A 27,034-nucleotide genomic window follows, 5' to 3' on the forward strand; every position below is an offset into this window, starting at 1 on the left:
TTGTAAATATAAAACTTATTTTTCTGTAACTGGAGGTGTGCAATATAAACCCATCAGTATTAATTCTGAAAGACTTAAATGAGACTAGTCATTAGCCAAGATATACAGGGTACGAATATATTTGAAATGGTTTAAACAGTTTTATTCCTCGTGTTTCTGATTTTCTAACACTTATGACAGATTGTATCGCATTTTCTAGAAGTTAACATCGTTTGCGCACATTACATTTACCCTTTGCAGTAGCCTTCAGCTGCCGTGAGTATCATTACATCGCTTAGTCGTTCTAAATAGAATGACTCCTATCGTGTCACGGGCTAATATTTCCCGTGTTACAATACCTTATCAAAGATGTTTTTCGTTCTATAAATTCATTCGTTCATTCATATTACGCGGGTTATGATTACCAACGCCTTTATCATTTACTGTCTCCCTTCATTCTGCTGCCTAAAAGTTAGATGGAGAACATGATGTCAGTCGATCAGTTTTACATGGCAAAAGAAGAAAGTTACTCCGTGGTCCGCTGGCCACCCTTAGCCGTGCTAACACCAAGCAGTCCCATCGCGATATCGACAACTGTGTAACATTAACATTCATATATCATCGGTCTAGCGCATGCAGTACGTGTTATCGGTCACCTGTTTATTTGGTCGTTGAGTGATGCCATCTAGTCGCTATGAAGTCGAAATCATCTGTTTGAACCAAAGTCTGATGCTTACGCTTGTTGCCTTATGCGTGTTGGTATTGGTGTATTGTGTACAGTCTGTGACATTTTTCCTCTTTTAATCTAGTTGCCGAACTTGGTTATACCTATATGACGCGTGAATCGATGCTTGTTCAGCGTTTGATCGCTGACAACCAACCTGTCCGCCTGAGGTGGCGGTTCGCTCACGTACGGACAACTCAGATTGGGAACAGTCACTTGAACAGTTCTAGTTAGTCTAACAGCCGCTGTGATCGAATTTATAGCCTTCACTTAAACGTGTTCCTGTACGAGGGGACGGAGAAATGTATGCCTGAACGATCACTTGTTCTTGTGTTTCTTGTGAGTGCCACCGGCTTCGTCCTGTTCTGCGTGCACTCGCCAGGCGACGTGCTAGCTTGACTAGTGCGACGTGCTTCGACTGACTACTAACCCACAAAACTGGTGGCCGACCAATAAACTTGTGAAGTGAGCTACGCGTTTTGGCGGTTCCCTCTAATTACTTCACTTCAGCCAATGTATGATCGTGATGCGTAGTGGTGCGCGTCGTTGCTGTAGGACGCCACGGCGTAATCAGTGACTCCCACTGCCGCCGCAAAAGAACTAGCTTTTGTAAACTGCTGCCAGGACAGCAGTAGCAGCAATGAATTTGTTCACCGAGTCGATTAAGAAACGACTCTGTCGTTATGCTCTGCAGAGGTATCTCGGAAACTATATACTTGAGAAGATTTCTCTTGACCAGCTGAGCCTTGAGTTGTCGTCAAGTAGTGGGGCTGCTGAAATCACCAATGTCGAGCTTGATGTCAAGGTGTGTAAAGATCGATCTATATATGTATGTTAGTAAATAGCTGTGCCTGTGTAAGTACACATAATAACAATAATAATAATTCTATCACCCTATATTCAGTTGGTTGGTTAGTTGTTAGCACATCTCATCCTTATTATAGGCCTTTATCTAAGCTGTTTTATGCTCATGTCATTTTTTTCTACAACACAAGTTCGTTTATATCCAGTACATATAGAGTACATACATTTTAATTCAATGTTACTAATGTAATGCCTAACAATGGCCACAATACGCGTAGACGGACCCAAACATATGGCACAATCACGGGTGAAGACTATTCTTTCGTTTAGGGTGCAAATTGCTAGTTAATGAAGTTCAGTAAGACGAACATCATTGCCAGGTTGCTGTAATCGTTGTCATCGGGATGCTAAACTGCATACGACAACAAAGCCTAGCCAACAATCTTCTGTAAAAGATTGTCACTGTCGTGTTTTATCCAGATTAAACTTTTCCACGATATAGTTTTGAAAAGACACATGTAGTTTTCACATTTGGAGAAAGTCGCGTACTGTCATTGATTTCAATATGCTGGAAAATTACGTCGGCTGCCATATTGAGAGGTCCCCATATATTTATATTTTGAATAATAGTTCTGCTATCAACGCTGTGTTTCTACGGATAATAATAATTATTATTATTATTGAGAAAGAGACAAAAACGACTTAGCCAGTGTGCTTACTATTAGCCAGGCAAACGGCTAGTCGCCTGGCTGTATTTGCTGCAGCTTCTGTTGTGTCACTTATAACGAATGAACTCGTAGCGCTGTAGTGACAGGGTTTCTGTTCGGGGTAGCAACTAAATAGTCTGCTCACTGTTGAGCAACTGCTGCCTTTCGTGAGAAAAGCAACAGCAGATTACTAAAATGATAGTCAGATTGAGAAAAGTATATGCTTGTGTCGATACAACTAAAAACAAGCTTACAACAGAATGCGATGTTCTCAAGTACGATATCAGAAGTTTGTATGCCGGATCGGGTCAATAATGCAGGTAGTCAAGACGTAGTTGCCGTAAAAAGCTTTAGAGGGCGCAATCTTGTAATAGGCGAGTGATCATACTAACAAATGAAAGAAATAGAGTGCGTTTTGTCGGAAGAAACGCCAATCGCAGATGCCTATGGAAAACCACCGTTACTGTTTTCCAATACGTATTGTATAGGCATTGTATTGTATAGGAGTGGTGGAAAACCATGTGTATCTTATTTTGATTTATATCGATTACAGTAGACGAGCTATCTGCTTGCTAAACTTGTGAATATTAGTCATTTTCAATAGTATCAGCCAATGTGAAACTGCATAAGTCAAAATGATCAGGCAAACAACAGTTGTTGTATCCTGGTCTGTGGGTGGCAAGTCTTGAAACATAGTTTTTGGCATATGAATTGGAGAATCAAGACGGTAATGCTGCCAATTCCCCTCCTTCCGATTGACATCGAAAAAAAGGCGATGCTATCATTGGGACCAGCAACGCGCGAGTAACTGAAGAAGATAATTTTAAATAAAACGTCCACGAACAGTATGTACAAAATTGAATGTACCTATATATTCTTATATGTATCTAGTTGATAGATCGGCTTAAAGGTTCGTTAGATACAGCTTGCCATAGAGTGTTATAAGGATTAACGACGAAATATAGCTGGACGCGGCTTATTTGATTCATCAAAGAATGACATTCGTAGTTAACAGTACGCGATACAGAGCCATTATGACTGCGGGATGATGCAAGGGCTCATTTATACTGTTCGTTCCGTACTACGGAGAGCCATGCACGGGCATATTCAAAGTCAGTCTGCGACAGTTTTCGTATTCAAAAATTGATACAAATGGATCTAGACCCATCTTTATCAAAATCGCGCTGGGAAGTTCCGGGAGGAATTTTGTCACACCAAAAAGCAAAATGTTTTCTGAATATTATATTCTGAATAATATTATTAATATAATGCTTTAAGAGGTCGAAGCGTATTAATAGTTAGCGTTTTGAAATCGCACAAAACGTAAATGGAAGAGATAGTTGAGATTTTTGTCTTGTCTGCTTACCGTTTATATATATATATATATATATACTCGACCCTACAATCGTACAAATGTGGGATGTTTAATATTTAAAACTGTTATGTCAAGATATATGATATATTTTGTGAGTATCCATATGGGTCAGCTCGTACGTGTCATCGTCAACCCCACATATTCATAAACATCAATTCGATATAAATATAGGCGACTTTGTATATAGTTATAAAAAAAAAAACATCATTGTTTTATATTTCCTGCTGTTGCTTTGAAAAACACCTGAAATTAATAATCACAGAAACAGGCAATACTAGGGGACTAATGAGCTACGCCGCTGCAGCTAGTATTTTTTGCTTTTTTTTGTGTGTCAAAAACCTTTGGCAATTAAAAATAATGTCAATTTAGACATGACTTTCAACTTTTACGTAGTTAGCCTGAGTCGAAATTTAATAGCGTCCCTCCACGACCGAATTTCGTTACTTTTGTGATTTATGTTTTGAAAGTTTCTCAACATACTTATGCAGATAAATGAGACTGAACAGCGCTAGATTCAGTGATCGCAAGCTAAAACACCGGTCGGAGGCCCAGAAAGACGCTGTAGAGACTGCTTTTCGCAAGTCGGTGCTCGTCCTATATAAAAAAGGAAGAATGCATGCTACATTAGTGGCAGCTTTTGGGTGCCTGTTGTATGAGACGCAGCTCTTCTTAGCTGTTGCCAGGTGATGTCACTCGATGAACATGAATATTCGCTAGAGGCCTGTTGTCGGCCATCGTTATTCCTAAGGGTTCCTCTCCGCGTGACAGGCACTGTCAAAGCTCATTTACGCTTTGATATTAACATTATGGAAGACCTTGTCAAGTCTAAACATTTTCTGAAATCATTTGGAAAACCAAGCCTGACTTGAGATTTAAGAAGGTCATGTCAGATTATAGGGATGTCTGTAGCCTATGATAGGCTTTACATTATTTTTTTAATTTATTGTTTTCATTGAAAGTTCCTAAAATGTTTGGCAATTTAGTAACAGCATGGTAACGATAAGCAAATAAGTGTACGTTCCACGTGCTTTTTGTGATTATAAGTAGTTAATTCAGTGTTTATCGGTAATGGGCGTGAACCTAGTTCCAAGGTAAATGTCGTTAAGACACAGAAGATATCAAACTTTGGTTTGACATATGAATTAAGGCAAATAGTCACAAATACAAAGAGTAGCATTACGTTTTTCAAGAGTTGTCTTCGATATTCGGTATGCGTACCGTATGCGTTAACTACTCCGGCAGTTGTTACATGTTATAGCTAAAAGCTTTAAAAATGTCACATTGGATTGCACCTGTAGGATTTGAAACTCTATTTTGACCGCCTTATGTTGCTAAATTCTCAAACATTAAATTTTTAGAATACTAATTTGGAGTTAAAATTTATTTTGCTTAACGCGTTTTTATCGGTATATCGCCAGGGACTGAATGAGCTCAGTGAGACTCAACACTGGCCAATACAATTCATTGATGGTTACATCGAGTCCGTGCGGGTTGAATTACCATGGAGTAACATTCTGTCCGACAACTCGAGGATTCGAGTTACCGGTTTGATGCTGACGGTACAGCCTACGTCATGGGCGGAGGAGGCATCGTTGTTCGAAAGTATGTACTCGTCAATGATGAGCTCGAAGCAAATGGCCGAAGAAATTTTCCGAACTTCCGAACCGGCTTTGGAAACTGAGGTAAGTGTTTAGCGATGACATAGTCTGTCACTGATATAGGTTTTTTAAAATTAATCAGTGTATGTTTATGCTTGCGATAGTGCCACGTATGTATACATATATGGGATGGTTACCATATATCGATATATAATTATATACCGTGATCTCATACCTTCGTTGTATTGTTTGGCGTGTTTATAGACACTCACTGGACTGGATCAATGCGCGGCGGCGATTGAAACGATTTTTAATCGGGTTATCGTCTCATTTACGGACACAATTTTCCGCGTCGAGCAAATCATGCATGAAGGAGAAAATCACTTTTGGACAGCTCTGGAAGTGAAAGTGGGCAGCCTAGAATATCACGATGCTCATGCCTCGAGCGATAACAAAACTATGTTGGAAGAGCTGGCAAGCCGCTCAACAAAAAAAGTTATCCTTAGCGATGTAGAATTTCTCGTCGATAAGTGCGTGAAAAATAATCTATTTTTTTTAACTATGCAAAATGTATATATATGTCAAACAGTGCAAGCTATTGATGCCCGAAATATGTACCAAATGTTAAACTAGACAATTTAAGCTGCAATATTAAATCATTGCCTTGTAACATTACACGATCTAGCTAGGTCTATATTACGCAGATTTGTACACGTAGTGTTTAAACTCAGTCTAAAGCTTATTCGATATCAATTATGAGGATGTAGTGAGCTATTCGTTTATTTCGCAGTAATAATAATAGACAAGCACATTTTTCTGTAGCAATGCTTTTTTTTTTTATTAAAGGTTTAATGACGCGAAGCGCACTGAGCAAAGTTTGCATAAGACGTGTGGGCCTTTATGCGCAACCAACCCCGAAATAAAGAGCTCGCCAGTTACCGTGGCTTTCTTTAAGGGTCCTCAAGAAGTCGAAATCTGCGTCAATCGTAACGACCGGGGAGATCATTCATCCACTCCAAAAATTGGTGTAAAGGTATGTAGGAGAAACTAGCGAATTGAATATACCTTTCCATCAAACCAAACCATTGAATGTACCAGTTAGACTACTTAGGTCATGTTATTGTGTAGACGTCAGTTACACATATCCTGACAGTTTCCTCTTCACTTTGAATATCTAGGTGACTCTGTCGGAAGTTCCAATATATATAGAACCACGTCAGATACTACACTTAACCGCCCTCCTAAATTCATTCGCGGGAGCTACAGGTTCAGATAGCGGAGTTCACCACGAATCGCCTTGCACAGCATTTGGTCCAAAAGATTTTGCTGTGATAGAGCACGAGCTTCAAACAGAATTGAACGGACCCTGCCGACTTTCTTCGGTAAGAGAGAACCGCATCTTTTGCCTAAGTGTCAAGTTTTTGTACCACGGAAGATTATCAAGTTGTTTTAAATGTACGCATGATTGTTTTATCTAAGTTAGTTAACAGGCTTGCGCATCAACGACAGCTAATTTAACTATTTACATTTTACATCATCTTACTTTGCAGTTCGATAGCGTTCCGTCTTTAACCAATATAGGCGCTCTGGGAAACACGCAACATATGTGGGCTGGCAGGTCTGGCGATGAGTATGACGAACAGTATCTGCCCATGAACTCGAATGATTCGCCGACAACCTCCCAGATGACATCGGATATCCTCTGCGGAAATAAGAAAACAATACAAAGCGAATTTAGCCTTCATATCGGCACAGTTTACATGGTCCGTCATAGTGATTTGAATTTTTTTTTGCTAGCTTGGTTAAAGATATCACACTTATAGCACGGAGTATTCATTAGTGTTGCTAAAATCGGGGTGTTGATCCTATATGATCCTACGCCTGAGTACACTAACCCTTCACGAACTTTAGGGGCAATTAAGTAGTACAGTAATAGTAGGCAGGCAAAATATTCTTCATTTCAGGTTATTTTGGAAAAGCAAAATATTAATGAGGAAAGGGACGAAGCAAATGAAGCCAACACACTGAGTAAAAACAACAACGGTTACGCAAAGTTCTTCAAAGAGATTGATGGGGTGCCCTTGCGTGATATAATAACAGTGACCACTTCGGAATTTCTACCCGATAAACATTTTCGACTTGTCCTTCATCCAGTCCAGTTAAAGGGCCGTACATATTCGTCATTGAGTCAACGTTTTGTCGAATTTAAACTTACAATCTCCAATGCCGACTTGGTACGCGGCAAAAAGAATTGGGTCGAGAGTATTGTTGAAGGTCACCTTAAAGCTGACAACGGAACGAAAGAACAAGGTGCGAAATACATTTAGTTAATTGAGGGGGGGAAGTTTTTTAGTTTAGTATGACGTCCCACTTTACTGTGTTTACTAAATAGGTAGATCTTGCATCGACCCCCATTTTTCCTAGTCGGTTTTCAAAGATGCGTTTGATTAATATTCAGTTTGTCAAGACTAATGTATAATTCTATGTTGCTTTTGATTATAGATTGTTATTTGAACAACAGTGTCGGAACACCTCTTTTTACCATGCAAGAGTTGTTCTATTTATTAGGTTCATAAAAAAAATATTTATAGTAACGATATTTACAAACGTGTAAAAAATAAACGTTGCTTTGCCCTTTATATTTGATAAGGTTAGTGTGCAACCTGAAGCTGTAAGTTACTTCTTATTTCTCGCGACGCTTACTTTGTTATGTTTATTACCGTGTGAAACGCTTTAATTATCAAGTTTTTTCACCCTTTGATGTTTTTCAAGGTACAAAGGCATCACGACCAATAAATTAAATAGTATTGATCATTATTGTTTCCCTTCATCCATATAGGTGGCGGTCCACTACCTTTCCTTCGGCTAATGGTGAATCACAGATACAGCAATTCAGTTGCGTCGGGTAAGACACCTGTCTCGGATGTCAAGTGCGATTTTGGAGTAGTGCATTTAAAATATGATCGTCTGTTGGAGTTACAACTATTGGAGATGTTTGAAACACCTGCCGCAACGTCCGGGAATAAAAAATTCGAGGATCATTCGGCTAAACCGCATGCCTTCAACATTGAAATCAACTGCCCTCGGTTAAGCTCTGATCTTCGTTTCCAAGCACTAGAAGTAGCCAATATCAGAAAGGAGCTTCGACCTGACGCACTCACTGTGAGTATAACGTTTTTTCTTTGCCTCGCACTTGAAACAGCGGGGATTACTCTATTTTTGGTGTATTTTTGTTCTTTATCAAGTGCCTTATAGTTTAATAGGATGTTTAGTGTTTCGGATTAAATGAGACACACAATACACGAATGTAACCTAATGGCTCACCGTAACTGGAATTGTTGATGTAAATCGGCATCGCATGATTTGTGGATTTATTTTCAGATTACACTTGAAAAGATTTATATACAGGGAAATTTCTCAAACGACCTTTTGTGTAACGAACTCAAGATCTTATTCCAATGCGGGTTTGCGGACTACCGCCCGGATGCATCCAAAATAAACGAAGTGATCCAGTTAGCTAGAGTATTTTCAGATCCCGATGATATCGGTTGTGGAGCAGCGTCCATTATTATCAAGGCAAGTAATGACAGCTGGCAAATTAAGCAGTTTTACATGAGCTATCGATCGCTTTAAGGTGTCTCGTACAGAACATGAGAAACTGTTTTTAACATAACTATGTTAGACGTATGGATTACGAAAATTTGCCATTTGAGAACGTTTCGTAGGTTATCCGATCATGAAAGGTTCAAGAATTGGTTGGTCCATATTCAGATGTTGGTACATTCGTGTTCTTTTAAAGTGTGACAACCAGAACGAATAATTCTTTTCATTTCAGATATTGGTGTATCATACTGCGCTTTCAAAGAAAAATGATTGCACCTTCGTGCTAAAATAACGCAAGATAGAGGATATCTTAAGATAGAGAATAAGATTTGATTGTTTGTTACAGGTTAGTTCTACAGAGCGTAACCTTCTACAAGAGAATCCTTTGATGGACTCCATGTGCTCAATGCCTGTACGTGGTACAGGTTCGATCGACATGACCAAGTCTATGTACGGAAAGTTTAACGAAAGCGGCCCTTTTAAGACACGCAATGTGGCACCCTCTGAAACCAGTGGGGAAGAAGCAATACTCGCTGGTGAAAGCAAACTTATACAAGCGTTCTACGAGCAGTGTCAGATGAACTCGAAGGTTGTTGTCGACATATCCTTACCCACAGTGATAGTCGAATTTGCCAATCGTGAGCTGTTAGAAATAATCTATAATCGCGTTCTTATCGATCTAGCATATACACCGAGCTGCGAAGCCTACTTTGCTCCCCCGGAGGCAGCAGATCTTAATACTGAGAAAAACCCATTCCTAGAGCGGAACAGCTTTGAGAGAAGTTATGCAGGAGAGCAATTTTTCTACTCGGTGGCTCCTGAGTCCTGTGTCGAAGATCACAGGTTACGTCTTCTCGAGCAGAATCTGCTCTGTTTGTCCCTGACGGTGAACAATGCATGTGTATTGGTTGGCCATGGCTGCGCTGAAAAAAGCGAATATTTCTCGTTCCAAATCAAGCCTCAACAAATACAGCTTTATGTGGTCAACGGGTATCAGGGCGATGCCAATGAGGGCTTTGTAATGCTGCATGCCACTGATGTTGAGGTTTATCATGAGGCGCACAACGAGAAACCGACAGAGACACATGAGGAACTCAGCAAAGATATGATGCTACCCAAAAAGGGAACACGAAGGCTGCTTCAAAGGTTAGAAAATTAAAAAAAAATAAGAGCAAAAATGTGCAAGAAATATTCGATGATGCGTCTCTAATTAAAATAAGTAATATTTGAGTATACACTGCAATGCGTAACTTTGCTACGAAAAAACAGAATCCTATGTTAACTAAAACACACAGATGGACGAATTATTAAGGCTTTTGAGCACTTGCATGGCTGAACTCTTTTGTTCAGCCTTGTATAATCATACCGGCTCTGTATAATCACTCCTTTTTTTCCTGTATGATCACTCTGGTGATAGAACTTGTTACAATTGTTCAGTAAAACAAGTTGTAATTAGTTGTCCCATTCCCTCTTGTTTTTATTATTGCTGTCGCTACCAAAGGATTCATAAGGACACCTTCGGAAAGCTACGTCGCTCATCTGCTAATAATCAACCAAAAAAGGAAATGCTTTGTTTCGTGCTCAGGATACGCGCAGAGCCCACCGCACGTATGAAGAAAATGACGATGGCAGTGAGTGTTGAAGAAACGGCATGGTCTCACGAAATGACTCCTTCAAGGCAATTGTGGATTTTACAGCTAATGGAACTAGCCACATTAAGGGACATGCCTATTGCTGGGCATGTTCCCTCGTCTATCGTTACTGAGCTACACTTCAACCTTGAGAGGTCCATCATTGATTACAGGTAACTTACGGGCTGCTATTATCAACCTCGTTTACGACGTGGCTCTTTGGTGTTTAGCAACCAATGTAGACTAAAATAGTGTTAATATGGGCATAAATTATAATGCACGTTACTACGAAAGTAGCGGTCTTCTATTTGTTTATACCTTTCTAAGTAGAGCTAAGGCCAAATAGCACTTATCTTACTTGTACAGTATCATAATTTCTAATTAACTGTTTAAAATGGTCTTTTGACTTACATTAAATTACTTACTTAAAACTTGACGTACTAAATTGTAGCCAGGACTATCGGCTTTTCTGGAGTTTTATTAGTGAAAAACAAACAGGATAAAGAACCTAACCTTGTTTAGTACACACAAAGCGGTAAGTGAAGTATGTTAAACGTAGTAACCATTATTTCGTTTTTCTTCTTGCAGACCCAATTACATTCCGTACAGTTTGATCCTGAGCATTGAGAACTTCTCTCTGTCAACTAACGTTGTGCCCAAATCTTCAGCGTCTACCTTGCGACTTATCTTCGAAAATACCAGCCTTCTCGTTGCATGCAATATCGACAAGAGGAAGACAGCCGATATACTAGAGGGTACGATTTCACGGAATTGAAATGATTTTGTAAAATATATTTTCTTGTTAGCTGTCCTTTTTGACATTTGTCATGTGCTCTGTAATAACAATCTTATTCTATACTGTTAAACGGAAGGGTGCACATATATATATTTTGTATGTATATTTTGGCCGACTATCTTCAAAAAAGCTCGAACGATGCTTACCAGCTTTTCTTATTGGACCTGACTTGACGCGAACATATTGTGACGAGAACGACGTGACCAGAAAAAGTTGATTTTATGTTAAAAAGAACAAACTAGAACACAACAGGGCGATATTTCGATAAGGACGACTGAACAATCAAGATAAGCTTATGGAAATATTGCTGGCATGTGGTCAAATTGGGCAATGTGGTAAGGAGAAGTAGTGGAATGGAAAATGCCGTTAATCGTAAAACGTGATGGGATAACCGCATTAGTAATAAGGATAACTGCGACGCGATAACGAACGTATTAGAACAATTGTAACAAATTGAAACGTAACTTAGAACTTGTAGAATTCAATTTAGGTTAGGCGCAGCCTTTGTGGGCAAAAGGGGTGGATATTGTGCCAATGTAGCACTGATCGCTTCAAAACAAGTTGAGTGGCGAAGGCCGTCGGTTTTGATATTAATGGTAATAGTTATAAGATCACAGTCATATGTTTATTTGAACTTAAATAACTCCATTCTTAGTTTTCAATATCTATACAGATTCTAAAAGTTTTTATTTGTTATGACCACAAGCTGCCCGAATAAACGTGGTGCGTTAAACTGTAATGAGACGCCTAGCTGGTAAGATACTCATATAAAGTATTGAAGGAAACCCGATTTATGTGAAACGTATTCAATTACAGATTACGTATGTGTGATCTACGCCGACCTGTTGGACCTTCGAATCGTGTTAACCGGCTCCTCACACCAAACTCAGTCTTCACCTGAATGCTCCTTTTCTCCTGGTTCGACAGCATATCTCAAGAGTTGTCCTGCACCCGAAACGGATACCGTCATCGCTCCTGCTCTGCAGTTCACAGCATCCAATAATGAACTGCAGATTAGAACGTGTGCAGATTCATTACGCGCTCTACAGGCGATAGCCATGTATGTTTCAAATGATGGCGATCTGGTTGCTACCAGGGAGCGAACTCCCAGCGAGCCCCATAGAAGTTCGTCAGTCAGCTTAGCAAGCAATAGTCCACCTCAGCAGGGTTTTGAACAGCTTCAGAATGACGTTCCGTTGTCGCAGGCTTGTCCGGTACGAAAAATTTTCGTTCTGGTGTTTTTAATGTGATTTGATCAACTTCATATGCACTCCCGTTTTGCACATTTTACAAAGGCTCTATCGCAAAAGCTACCTAATTGACTCCATATAGTTCTGTTGCTGGATCGCTTTTATGCCCTTCATTGGCTGATGCATATTCATTGACTGATACATATTATTGTCCACACGCAGACAGCAGCACCTCCGTCCTATGATGATATAGTTGAGAACATGGAGGACGCGATGTCTGATTCTGATGACAGATCCCATTCCGATGAGCGACTCTCCCAGTTCAGTTCTTCGTCCAGGTCTCCATCGTTCGATCACGGCACGGATTCGTCACCAGCGGATAAAACCGTATTTTATAGTGCAAGTCAGGATAATGAATTTTTAATCCTTGAGGATTTGCCCGGGTCTGGACACCTTAGGGATAAAACGCAGGAGTCAATTCGCGTCATTAATGGAGACGAGATCGTATTGATCGACAACTACCTCAAGGGTATGGAAATATGCCATTTTAAAACCAAAAGTGCGGTTTCTAACGTTATTTCAGTAGTAAGCTATTCGTTCATTCATAGCTCTTTTAATTCGTGGCTTTCGCTTTAAAAAAAATTACATATATTTTTGTTACATCCAATATCATATACAAGATAACAACGTACTGTTCGACATTTTCATTTGCAGCTCCATCAGAAAAAACGGATCAATTAAAAGCTCCCAAAGGTTACCCAGACCCAGTGGAAAGCTATACTTTCCAACAACAGAAGCTCGTATGGTTTATTTACGGAGGGACAGATTTTGGAGAGTCACGCACGGTCATGGATCGGATAACTGATTTGAAGACGTTAGGAGGGCAGGGTCGAATGACAAACAATTATATGGAGCTGGCTCTTACGAAGATCCGTTTCCGACATGAATTATACGCGCCCGGTGAGACGAAAGCCTCAAGGCAGTGTCTCTACATCAAAGACGTCGAAATCATCGATAAACTGCCTACATCGGAAGCTAACAAATTCCTCTACCAGTACAGCAGTGATTCTTTACCCCGCCAGGCGAATGCCAACGTTCTGACGTTTAAAAGATCTCAGATGGCTCCTGAGAATGAGTGCTCAATATACATATCGGTGAAACCCCTTCGGTTGAATGTCGACCAGGACGCATTAATATTTCTTACGGATTTCTTCACTGCGGTAAGATATTGCTGAAGATGTAAAAGCAGCGCGATGCTATCGGGGATGGAAGAGAGTAAAGATCCTGTTGAGAGAGAAAATTATTTGCATATTGATTAACAATATACCGTGTATTGCTTTATATAACAAGCATGCGCCCATTAGCGTCTCTAAGTGATATTGATAACAATAATCAGTTGTCGAGTATGTTACAAAGTTCTTTTTTCACAGAATGTGTTAATATAATATGAAATTATATTTTTCTAGGTAACCGGGTCAATGACAGTCGCGGCCCCAAATCTTCCTCGAACGCGCTTGGCTTCTCCGGCTGGACAACCTCTTGAGGTTCCAGCCATGTTTATTCAGTCATTTGTTTTCAGTCCCGATGTGCCTATCATAATTGATTACCGCGGCAGGCACGTTAATCTCGATAACGGTGCTGTCAGTGGACTAATTATGGGCTTAGCTAGTTTCTCGTGCATGGAGCTCACTTTGAAGAATATGAAGAAACGCAACGTTAAAGGTTACGACAGGCTAAGAAAATATGTCGTGGATGAATGGTACAACGACATAACAAAAAGACAGTTACACAACGTGGCCTATTCGGTGGGTCCTATGCATTCTATTGTGAAATTGGTCTCTGGCGTCCGTGATCTGGTCGTACTACCGGTCGAATCGTACAGAAAAGATGGTCAAATCGTGCGCGGCTTCCAGAAAGGGACGAAGTCGTTTGGTACCAACGCTGCTCTTGCTTTTCTCGATTTGACAGAACGCGCTGTTAGTACAATCCAACAAGCAGCTGAACTAGCGTATAATCTTCTATCGCCAACAGCAGGCCAAACAATAATGCCACCCGTGTCACATCAGCCTCTTGATTTTCGAGAGGGCGTCCACAACGCCTACATCGTTATGGCTAACGGTATCAAGGACACAACACGCACTCTAGCTGCAGCTGCGGCCACTGACACCCGCAATAGCAAAGGTGTAACGGGAGCAGTTGGTGAAGTTCTCCGCCAGATACCCCCTGCCATGGTCAGGCCGATTATAGATGCGACCGTGGCTACCAACAACGTACTCAATGGAGTTAAATACCAACTGGTGCCGGAGGCTCGACAAGAAGACTTAGACAAATGGAAGAAGCCTCACAACGGGAAGATGAATTAAAAAGGTTCACTGTATCCGTACACTTTCGTTGCACACTGATGTACTTTCGATATCGTTATTGATTGATTGCTGTTTCCATTGTTGTATGTGGACTTACACAGTATGTCTACCTACTGTTGAAAAGCTCGTATCAAGAATGGGAAAACAAAGTGAGAGACAATGATTCAAACATGGCGTTTTATTAGGTGCGTGAAAAATAGTAACAGAAATAAAGTATAGGGAGGAAATAAAAGGAGCGGAGGGAAGGAGCAAGAAGCCAAAACTGACTGGAGGAAAATAACCTCATGCATTGTCATATAGTTACTTTAAGTATATGACCACTGAGTAAGGATCTTTGCACCCGATGGCGCGTGATGAGTGCTTGTTCTTCTTGTTTTTTTTCAAACAAAATCGTGTGATATTAACAGAGCTGTTTGACACAAGATTTAGTAGTTATAATAGCATGAAAGCATTATTAATTATACTATGTTATTATAGTACTTGTCGGAGAAACGATTAATTAAAAGAATTGCGGTCGTAAGCAAAACTCACCAGAAAAGAAGAAAAGAGGACTCATTAGAGAAGAAGAATAAAAATACAAAATATAAGATTCATTTATGCTATGTTTTTAAGGGAGCTAAAAATGAATGCAAAATTAGCTGTGTATTTGAAGATGCAATAAAATGGCTACGGCCGTTGCTCCATAGATGGAATTCCGTCTAGCAAAATGAAAATTAAGCCATCAGTGGACGGCACGCAAATTGATCATGAATCACGTTCAAACTATTAACTAATTGATTTATTTACATCCGGTCCGCTGAACATAAAAATAAATTTGTAGTCTTAGTCTGCGCCGGGCCCCTTTCCACTCTGCGTGAATGCCTATGTTCTTTGTAATACCCGCCGTGTTTTACAAAAAAAAAAAAAGAATAAACTAAGAAAGAGAGGAAAAAGACAATGCGCCCATATGCATATGGATCATTCACTAAGATTACGTCAATGTGAACTATGCTATCACTTATATACAGATATTTCTATTATTATTATTATTAGACAATATTTTTGCTTCCAATACCGCAATAGCTTTGTAGCAAGATGGTGTGTACAGGGCGTTATGCCTTATACACACGTATTGTTTTGAGGATAGGAAAAGGACCGATTTTCTCTTATTCGTAGCAAAAACGTATGACTTGGTGAAGCCAAGGACGCTTGTTCTGCTTGTATGCGTGTGTGTATGCGACAGAGTACAAGATGGTTAACTCTAGAGAATTTTTACTCATTGGAAAGCTGAGTATTTAGTAAAAAACATAATTATGCTTTAAAACACAAGACAGCGATAAATAGAAGCACACTATGTGAGTTAAATAAGGTCATAGTAAGTGGAAACAATGCTTACGTTCGATACGGGGATATGCGTATATATGTGTGCGTGTGTATTTGTATGTGGTTGTAGAAAAAAGTGCTTTGAAGAAAGGAATGAACTGTGAGTAAAACGACAATATCTATTACAATTGAAAGTAATATCTATGTTATTGTACCATCGCTACCAATTTAACAGTGAAGACAACAATGACTACGGAAGTGAGGACAAGGAAAATTCTATAATGCCACATTCAGGCCTTGACGGTCACTGATTAATATTTTATGGCGAACCTAATAGTATAATAATTCCAGCAAAGAGACCTTGGTCGACAAATGCTGAGTAGATAGTACGGATAATATGACATTTACGCTCGTGTAAATAAAACAAAATGACTATTTTGGTTATTAGAGCATTTTTTGCTATGATTGTCTTTCATTATGTTTTCTGTATGCCTTTCATTAAATACTGCAGTGGGTGATATGCGCCACTCAGTAATACTTACTCGGAAAAACGGATCAGTTAAAATTAAATCGTACGTTTGTTCACACAAACAGGATGAACTACTGAGTAGAAAGACCTCGTGTGTTACATGTAAAGAAGGAATGCAGGTGGGCTGTGTTCATGAAATCGCTTGTACATCCTCCACAACCACTCACTGCACTGCTCAGAAAAGGTGGTACTTTGCTATGCAAATCTTCGTTTTTGGTTCAAGTTATATATTATTACGATCTTATAGAGGGAGCAAATATAGGAGCTAGTTCAATTTTGTAGAGCCCCACAAACAACAAAAATTGACTAAACGACTGACTTGTGCGTCAAGAGACTTGTTTTCACACTGGGCTGAGACGAAGGATGATGGTCTTTCTACATAGTATCTGTCTGTGCTCAGTAAATTTTGTAGAGCACACGTAGCGGTGACTCGGAAAATCGTACGTCGCATATCTAGGAAAATGCTATCTCGTAGTGTTACGGGCGACGGCGCACTCTACGGTCGAAATACTCAATGCTTGCATATGCTTCCAAAAGTATAACAATGGTACGTCAAAGTCGATATGTAATTATGCTCAGCTATGTTTCATTCGATCATGTTCTCTCTTTATGGGTTTGTAGACGTGATCTCCAAGTTCAAAGAAATCTCCTCACATTAAGTATGTCAACCACATTTGACAACATTTGGTCACTTCGCAATTGACTCGTTGCTCTCGATCATACAAACGCAATAAATCATAATTATAAGCCCTACATTCTACCTTAGTAATGATATAGTGAAAATCGACACGTTTTAAAGCCATAATTAACATATTATATTCGTACTAACATATAATGGGATGAAAACGGCAAGAAAAAGTTTAATATAATTTGAACACTTGATTTTCTGAACCTGTAAGATTTCTTTATTTGATGAATTCTGAGGGCCGCTCAGGAGCTGGTCAGAGCAAATTGAAACTTCAATGAACAGGCAAAGTAATACCGGAGTAACCACCTATACCCGAAGTAATAAATGTTACTAACAAAACCGTACGCTATATCAAAGAGTACAGATACATTAGTTCTTTTTTTTGTGATATTATACATATCACGCGACTGTGGAAAACGGAGTTATTAATGCATAAGTCATGGGCTAGAAAGGCTACCAAAGTGAGTTTTGAGCAGCTTGCTTGGACGAATTCTAGTTCAATTATGTGTTCCTCCATTCGGATGCGTCAGCAATGTCATTACTATGAAGCATATGTGGTAGTTGATTATTGTCAATAATAGATCGTTGTCTATATTAGAATTAGTTACTTTATAAGATCTATAAGATAAAGAGCGATAAAATATGTTAAACAAAAGTTGTCAATGAGCGCGATCTAATCTTTAATTGATCAAGGGAAGAAATAGTCTTTTTTGCCAGAGAAAAACATGGACGGCATACACAGAGCAGTAACAACTCACCCTATGCAGATTATGGGCCGACATCGTTACAAAATTAAACACAGTACCCATATTATTGAAGCACTGCAAATTATATTACGCAAATATTGATACAGCAGCTTGTTCGTATGAAACGGTCGAGCTTTTGCAAGTCTAGTTGTATTTCTTACAGTGTCTAGGCAGCCGCCACCTTAAAACTAGCTAAAAGGACGTAGATATCGCGTTTCTTGAAACATATATTACCTGTTAATTAAATAAATACGGATCATTAACCTTATAGATTATACAAGATAATAGCTTCTGGTGGAAAATTGTACTTGAAATATTCTCCTACCTATAAAACAGGGCCGCACACCAGGAGCAGCTGGGAGCATCTTGCAAAATGATAACGTTAAGCAGTGAAGTGAAAAAGGCGACTCAGCCAAAAATTTTACGCGAGTCTAATAACTTATCTACCATTCAAATGACAGAATAACCTCGGTTTTCAAAAGCTTTGGCTGAAAATGTTTTAAAAAAGTGATGCCTCAATATAATCTACTCCGTGAATGAACTAGGTTAAACTAGCTTATAAATTGCAGGTTGCAGAAGGTTTGCAATCGGCATGTGCGTACTAAAAGATTTTGCATGCCTTTTTTTAAATACTGGTTGCTCAATCATTTTTAATTTAACTAAATCAAGTGGATACTTAGCGAACTGAAGAGTCCCTATTGCTAAGGCGGATTATAGCAAATTCATATTTTTTTTTTATATTGAACTAAATTCTGTATAAATTGGATTTTTTTTTCGATAGTTAATTTTGTCTATTACATATTTCTTGCACCATAGTAAAGTAGTACTAGGTCATCTACTCTATTGGTCTAGCACCGCCCAGGACTGGGAAATAATTAAATTAGAATTTATCATTTTGTTTATAAAGCTTCGATATATTAAGTTCAACGGACCTGACATTTACGATCATGACAGATTTCTTATCAATTGTAAATGATAATATGTACTTTTCAAGGTGAGTTTTGTACTCCAATAAATACTGTTCGCATTTACGCCCTGTGGTCGACGGACCCCGTTAGATGTCGCATACACTGTCCAATGTGTCTGAGAGTTGTCGATCAAACTTTGCAGGGGTGTATGTATAATAGTAAAATACATTCCAATAATGTTTAGGCGCTCCTGGCGATTGTCTGCTCTTCACGACGATGACAACGGCAGCAACGATGGCTACCGTGATCACCTTTCCACAGAGGGCATATCGCCATCGCCACAACATGGCGGCGTGTGTGGAACGCCGAACGTATTTTTTTTGTTTTGGTTGTTTGTGTTGTGGCTATATGTATGGGACAAACTTGTGTCTGATGTAGTACTCGATCTCTGGCGCATGTCTGGCCTCTGTGTCGATGACTTTGTTGTGTTAGCTGACTACTGCTGTCGTTGTTGCATCCATCTAGTAAGCGATCTAGCGAGCCACCTCCCCTTGGCTAGCTGCCTTCCTTCTGTCTGCCTGCCTGCCTGGCAGCAGCAGCGTCCTGTGTTGATTTCCGCCGCCATGGGTGAGTGTAGGTCTTCTGTCTGTCTGTTTGTTGTGTTGAATGCTCGGTAGTGTGTGTGTTATGCAAAGAAGAAGGTGGTGCCTGGTGCTAGGTAGTTACTGGCCAATCCACCGGATGAATACTTACACTGTAGTTAGGTAGGCAGGCAGGGAGATTAGCTAGTACGACCACTAGCACGACGACAGGCAGTGGGAAACACAGGCGGTTTTCAGTGCTGTGGAGCGGTAACACCGGGTTGATCGGGAATTACGTGACAGGTGCGGTCTTCCCGGGCAGACCACCGAATTTGGACAGCTGACAACGTCTCGCTAGCCGCCTCAGAATTGTCACCGGCGGCAGGTAGCGCGTTCGACGCCAAACGCAGTCGTTTGGAGCTCGAATCGCTCATCGTCGTCGGTATTCTATTGTTCAGCCTAGCATCACGGCCACTCTCCGTGTCTATTGAGAGTATGCGTGCGTCCAATTCGAGATACAGATAAATGTCTTACAACATGAAATAGCTTCCTCCGCCCGCCCCGCTCAGGGTTTCAGCAGTAAAAGATTTCTCATCTCTATTCGACATTTATTCATCATTTGAGATGCTGGAATGAACGTTGCTATCGTTACGTGTCGGAGTGTTCTCAATTATTCTTCAGCCATTGTGACCGTACAAAAACGACAAAAGCCTACGACACCCATAACAATCAAAGTTCATCAGGAAAGGAAGCAGCTACAGCAACACCAACTGCAGCAGTTGTCGGTTGAAGGTGTACTAATAAAATTGTGCAGCAGAATAATGCCTGCCACTGACGTCGACTGGTAATGGTGGTCACGGCGATAGAGCACCGATCTGTGCGGGCGCCATGGTGTTGAAGTGCTGTTGAAGTGTTACAGAGAAAAATAGTGAGAGAAGCGACGAACCGCATAAGAGAGAAAAAAAAAGCTAGCGTTATAGATAGGGGTACATAGAGTCGGAAGAGCTCGTTGGGCGAAGAAAAGCAGCGAGCGATTATTACAAAGCAAAAATAGTCGTGGAATCGAAGCGTTGAATGTATGCGGTCGTTGATCGGTCGTACGCGGGAAGTCGTAGGGCGAAAAAGTTCAAATAGAGCGTCCCAGCCGTATGAAGTACCGTGCTCTATGAAGATACTGCTTTCTGTCATTCTTAGGCTCTGCTCAGTGGATCTAGTTGGATGCTTACTTACAGTGCGTAGTGAGGAAGGTTGCCAATCGGTGTCGCAGGAATGCGGCGCGGCCGCCTTTATACGCCTGGGCAACTTTAGCCCAAATGCCTCGAATACCCCCTCCCAGGCTTAAAACATCCCCGGAGTTGTTTTCGACAAGGCGCAACGTGGCTTGGATAACCTCGCTTAGTCGCCTGGAATAGTCGTTTGAAAAGAAAAATAACGGAAACAACAAAACCATTTTTGTTTGAACGAAACGAGCATGTCTACTTTGTCTCTCGCGTGTCACTAAAAATTGTGCATTCCGGAAGCGATTCGAGGAAAGATTAGAAGCAGAGCTTCCATTAGGTGTGGGATAGTACTGAAGGCGCTTCGACGCGGCGGGACTAAACAGGCTGTGCAGAAACCTCTGAAGTCGATGGACACGCCCGGAGTGTTGCGTTGCGAGTGTCAACGTAGTCATCGTATTAGATTTATTGGATATACATTTTATAAAATTGTGAGGGTAGCCCGAGTGGAAAGGAGAAGTGCCTTGTCGTTGAGGAACAAACGTAGCTTTCTATTATCTGGCAATTAGAAGGAAAAATCTCAGACTAAATTATTTCAAATTAGAGCAGATATAAGTAGCGCTATGGATTCAGACATTGAAAGCCTCGAATTGTGTCCTCCAGAAGAGTACAACTTTCCTAAGGTAAGTCGTTTTTCTCTGTAGTAACCTTATAGTTGTAATACAGAAGGCTGGAGTAGTGCAAAATTGTGAACTAAAATCGTATATTGAGTTTCCATCCTCACAAACAAGTGTGCTCCGAATTTGGTATATATTAATACATGTACCAATCGAATTATGTATCTAGTCGGTACTCCCCATAACTATTAGTGAAAACAAAAATAGCGTCCAATTGTTTCTGATTTATTGAGGTTCATTGAAATGAAGCTGCCGTGCTGAGTTTGTATTCTTTGAATATACAATGGCCCCTTAATATTATAGGCATTGGTGAGACAGTCTTAAGTGCCTAAGTGAAGTGTTAGGTAACGCATGTTTCCTGCAGTGCTGAATAAGCTATTTGATCAGTAAATATTTCGACATTAACTTTATTATCGTCTATTGAGTATGTGAAAGGATTTGTCAAACTCTCGGGTGAAGCTACGGATAAAAAGATATTAGGTGACTATTCATTGCAGTGATGGGATTAATACAGCTTTCCATATATACGGGCCATCCATGTAAAAAGTTCCCCAAGCAATCGCGGCATGAGGGGATAACAATTTCAGAGTCACTAATCTATCAGGTAACCAACGGGAGTAGCTGGAAGTGACACAATAATCGCAAATTCAATACGACCACAGGCTTTACCTGTTTAGAAGCCGTGTTGACACGGAAACCGTATAACGGATACAATTTTTTGGTATTTTCGAGAAATATTTATGCAACGTTTTACTTTGCTCTACGACATTGGGAAGAAATTTAGTGATTTATTTTGCTTGTAATAATTATTGTGACATCTAAAAGCACAAAAAATTCCAGCTTAGCATCAACATGCAAGTCTACCAACGGATGACCTTATGACATCCTACTGGAATGTTTTTGTCCAAGAAATCCCAAATATAATGATAAAAACACAACAGATAACGGAGGCAGAATAGAGATGAACATTTTATCAGTCATTCGTTTTACTAGCTCAATCCTTTTTTAACGACAGATACGTACAGCAGTATTTAATCAGTCGTGTGCGTCCTTATCGAGCTAATTTTCAGTCACGTTTGCCTTTACAGTTGGAGTTAAACCGAATGTGGCACCATAACGGTAGAACTAGCACTCTCTGTAAACTCGCAGAGGCGTCCTTCGGCTTTTTGTACATCGTAACTTTACCGACTATATACTTTCTAATATTTACCTGAGGACTCGCCGCAGGGGTTGATTCCCATGCATTCTCTCGGTTAACGACTCGAGACTGACGTCGAGTTTAATTTCGTTTAGTAGCCGCAAATTATTCATACAAGCTCTATCTTCTTTCATTTCGTTGTATAGCTTTGCCGTAGCCTGGGCAGCTAGGTGTCGTTACCGTCTATTAGCTTCAGTATGTAGAACTGCACAAGAGTCACTGCAACGACAAGAACAACAATTGCGGGAGCCTCAACACAACCTCAGCACGGTTTTTTTTGTTTGTCTGATTTGGCGCTTGTTGGGCTTGTGCGCTATTGAGCCGAGTTTGTATCAACTAGCAAACTACTGTTATGTTGTTAGTCGCCTAAGCGGAGGAGATATAATCAGCTTGTGATCAAATGATTTGGAACACAGTAAACGTTGGTCTAACGTCAAAGAGCAGTGAAGCGGAGCAATGAGCGGGAAAAAGTTTAATAAAAATCGACACTAAGATTTGGACGTAGCATCTTTACTGATTGAGTTACAGTCCGCTATGAATGACACGTTAATGGGAGGTCAAGGCATTCGTTAGCGGATAGCGTTAACTGTGAATACGTAGTAAGGAGCGAATCTCATTAATAATCTCGAGAGCGCAATAGCTGATTAGCGCAATAGCAAGAGCTGATTTTTCATACAGACTAAAATTAAAACATAAATAAATGTGACAACTTTGAGCTTGCTTAGAATTGAAGTAAATTTACCTTCAGTTAAGAGCACAGTAGATTCGATGACACAGTAAATGGTTTCTCATGCAGCAAGTACATGCGGAAAAAAGTAGCGATCCTTACATTTAAAGAAAGTTGAAATTAAGATTACATTTAAAAAACACAATTTTCCTAGATTACATTATTAGAAATGCTTTCTCTTAATGAACTCCATTCAAGAGAAGAAAACATAAAACTTGACGTAACATTTTCACATCAGCCTCTTCTTCGCTTTCCTGTATATTCTTGTTCCTTCGTCCCCGCATATACATACGTTCTCTATTGTGTAGTTTACCTTTTCCTCAATATAATATGTTATGCGTTCATAAAGATCAGCAGATCCATCACACACGCAAAAAGAAGTGGTAGTAACATTCGTATGAAACTAGCAATATTGATTGCCTATTTTTTATAATGGTGGTCGGTAGAGTATAATATAATGACGGCTACGAAATTCATTTTTCCTTTCCACTTTCGTCTCCTATTTCGTTCATACAAACTCTTATTTAGCAGTTACAAACTATACATGTGGGTGTATATATATATATATATATATGTATTTGAGTGAAAACAGCGATTATGATATTGCCTCATGAACGTTATATCATTTTCGTCACCAGCGGAATCATCGCATGTCTATGTTTCGTATGTCCCGAGCCATTTCTAAACGCGCGCCCGTTATCGCGTCTTGACATTTGCCACTTATTTCTTTCGGTTCCTGTACGTCTGCGTAAGCGTCTGTGTTCTCTATATACCCAGACCAGCGTCTTATTTGCCTATCATGTATAGTCTGACTGCTCGCTGGTCCTTTTGTGTCCGCTCGTTCATCCATTGGTAATGCTGGCAATTAGGTTCGCATGCCTTAATGCATAAGAATCGGCCTCCGTACACCTCGGTTAGTTCCGTTGTCAAACCAACAATCTTGTTGTTGGTGCCGTTAACAACAACAGCAGCATCATCAGAAAAAGTGAACTACGTGTCTCGAGCGTAAGGCATCGTGGCATATTGTGCTGTGCTGCAATACCAGCGTTATTCGGCTGTTATGAATTCTCTAATTATAACAATGCTGAGGATGATGTTTGTGATGGTGCCAAGTGACGGCGACTGTTAGCAGTAACATCCACGATATTGTTTTTGTCTATGATAAAAAGCTAAGAGTAGCGGTGCTAGTGCAGATGATGCTAAAGCTGCGGTTGCTGTCACCACCCCGGCTTCCATCTTTGACAGTTTCACTTTTGTGAGTATTAATATGAAAGTATTGCGGTACTATAATCGCAGTATAGTAAACCAGTTCGGCCCTTTGAGGCACCGATGGCATGCTTCTGTGCTACTAATACTCCTCATGATGCTGCTGCTGCTTAACGAATGGTGGTACACAAACATATATACGTATGCGTGTGCGTGTGTGCACCTCTACCGCTACGACCGTTAAAACCGGGGGAGGGTAGTAACTGCGAAGGCGCAGTCAAGTAGAGGCGCCAGGATCAGTTATTCGATCCTTAAGCACTTATCCATAAGCACTTAATCCTTAGTGCTGCTACCGTTGGAACTGTTGTCAATGCTGTCTTCTTCTTATTCTTGCTTGAACCGCCGTTATCAGTGGTCCATGTATTGATATGTAGCTACGACACTGTCTAAGAATCACCACCGCAGCCGTAACTCCTAGTCAGAAATCTATTGGCCATTATCGCTCTGTCATTCCCTTTCAGGAAGTAGCTCAACATGCTGCTGATTCCGCCAGAGCTGGGGTGGCAATGCTGATCATATTGTCCATGTTGCTGGGTATTCCGGGGGAATAACAACCACAACAATGACAGCAGCAGCAGCAACAGTAATGGACCAGCGACAGACATTATCAAAATCTGTTGCCGTTGACTCAGGAAGGCAGGGAATAGACGAATTGGCAGGCAAACAGGAAACGAAGGAGAAGTACCCAAAGTTTTACAACGGGGAGTAGTCCACAATAACAGTCATTGCCACCGCCATCAATGCTGTCGTTGTTACAGCCGGGAGCTGGAGAGCCAGCATCGTTCGCAGCGTCACCAAAATGACGATCCTTCCCAGTACCAATTATAATGCATTCAAAGCGCGTCTCGAACGGTGAAACAGACAGTGCTTATTCTCGCTGGTTGAGACGTTGTTTGCTGCTGGTGCGTCGCCACAGGCCGTACCTCTGTGTTCGTCCCTATGTCTGGCGGGCTGACCAACCGGTGAATCACTCACATGTCTGTCCATTTGTCCATCTGATCGACCATCCGGCGACTAGCTACGCTAGACCGCTGATCAGTCACGTTTGATTGCGGTCCATTGGTTCGAAGCAAAGCTTAGAAGGAAAAACATTTGAACACTGCTTACCGCTGATGAGCTGCGTATAAGAAAATCCATTGATTGGCAATGTCCAGATTGATACGACGAGCTCACGTCGTGGTTAGAGCTAGATAAAATTAAGCAACAAAGTGGAGGCGAGGTGCGTACTACTTATCTTGATCTTGTCCTGTAAATGATGGTGATTTCATATAGTAGAGCAGAAATGGTACAGAATCAACCACTCGCTTGAAAGTGATCGTCATTTCCCAAACCTATCTCGTTTGCTTTTCGTGTAATACGACTTCGCTACGAACCCAATGCGCACTCTTAGAACGATATGAAAATAACGAAACAAGAAGCAGATTATCGTTTGTGAAAATAGAATGGCCACCATATATTAAGCTGTCTCAGCATAAGTCTAATCTACCGACACATACCGCATGCTTACGACGAATCAGGCGGCATAGTTTTGAAAGATTTGACTTTAACACTTGGAAGGCTGCTTACATAAAGGCACAGGAACCTGGTGCCTTTGCCTGTCTATATTTACCTATATTTGACCGTGATATACCTCTAGGGATTGCATTCAGTCCATATGGATACGACATAACTTCTGCAGTTATATTCACATGGAAAAGTAATAAGAAGTGGCTCACTTTATTCGAACGGAACAGAGCTGTCTTCTCTACAGTACACATTTACTGCATGTTTGCGCAATATGCAACAAAGCATTCATATTATTGCTAATACCTAAAGCGCGATGGGCCTTCTGTGTAAAGCATATTTAAACACATAGTCACACAAACACTGAATAAATTTGGCATTTAGAATAATTTTACCCTATTGTAAAATATTTCGAAGACGAATCCGTTTACCTTGGATAAATGCAATGTAACATCTTGTACAACATGTATACAGCCGTGTACCATCACTATGTGTAGCTATTCACTTGCAGTGTACAGGAGTGTGTACGGGTGTGGTCCGACGAATATTATGGCGAAATCAATAGGACGGGGTAGAAGGTCAAGCTAACTAACCTTAACAGTTCTTTCGATAGTATACAGCAACAGCATCCTCAGTACATTCTCCGTCAGGTGCCCTTGGGTAGGGAGAATTTTAAGACCTTGATCATAGTTGTAAGCTTGGACGGCACGTTGATATTGCGCGGAGATTATCGTAGATGGTCAATTAGCCGACTTTGATGTACTACCTATTCTAGGAAAAAAAAACTAGTATTTTTGCAAAAAACATTCAAATAAAAATACAGTCGGTAAATAGATGTGATATTAGAGAGTACTCTATGTTGCATTCTTTCTGTCTAAACGTATTAGTAGTGTGAACCCACTTGACACCAGGACTAATACTG

General features: G+C 40.4%; 2 protein-coding genes and 1 long non-coding RNA gene across 3 annotated transcripts in view; 2 read left to right on the forward strand and 1 right to left on the reverse strand.

The window, feature by feature from the left end:
- Positions 1-103: 103 nt before the first annotated feature.
- LOC147757074 (uncharacterized) lies at positions 104-2,447 on the reverse strand. Its single transcript, XR_015324722.1, has 2 exons — positions 2,227-2,447; positions 104-1,476 (listed from the first exon to the last, which is right to left on the reverse strand). It is a non-coding gene; the product is annotated as an uncharacterized LOC147757074 (long non-coding RNA).
- On the forward strand, positions 1,344-16,524 carry Atg2 (Autophagy-related 2). The gene is made up of 16 exons (XM_022795318.2): positions 1,344-1,508; positions 5,008-5,271; positions 5,452-5,717; positions 6,034-6,220; positions 6,366-6,569; positions 6,738-6,950; positions 7,152-7,497; positions 8,027-8,349; positions 8,569-8,763; positions 9,137-9,936; positions 10,292-10,594; positions 11,010-11,176; positions 12,034-12,431; positions 12,630-12,936; positions 13,122-13,627; positions 13,874-16,524. The coding sequence occupies exons 1-16, from the start codon at positions 1,344-1,346 to the stop codon at positions 14,768-14,770; spliced, it is 5,541 nt and encodes a 1,846-aa protein (XP_022651053.1). The 3' UTR covers positions 14,771-16,524.
- Positions 16,525-19,576: 3,052 nt separating this feature from the next.
- Positions 19,577-27,034, forward strand: part of LOC111246341 (patronin-like) — a 100,704-nt gene continuing 93,246 nt past the window's right edge. The window contains exon 1 of the mRNA XM_086984926.1: positions 19,577-21,424. Within this exon, the coding sequence (XP_086841052.1) occupies positions 21,365-21,424 (60 nt within the window). The 5' untranslated portion in view covers positions 19,577-21,364. The remainder of the gene's footprint in view (positions 21,425-27,034) is intronic.

The sequence above is a fragment of the Varroa destructor genome, unplaced genomic scaffold (assembly GCF_002443255.2).
Source record: "Varroa destructor unplaced genomic scaffold, Vdes_3.0 BEIS01000003.1, whole genome shotgun sequence".
Lineage (NCBI taxonomy): Eukaryota > Metazoa > Arthropoda > Arachnida > Mesostigmata > Varroidae > Varroa > Varroa destructor.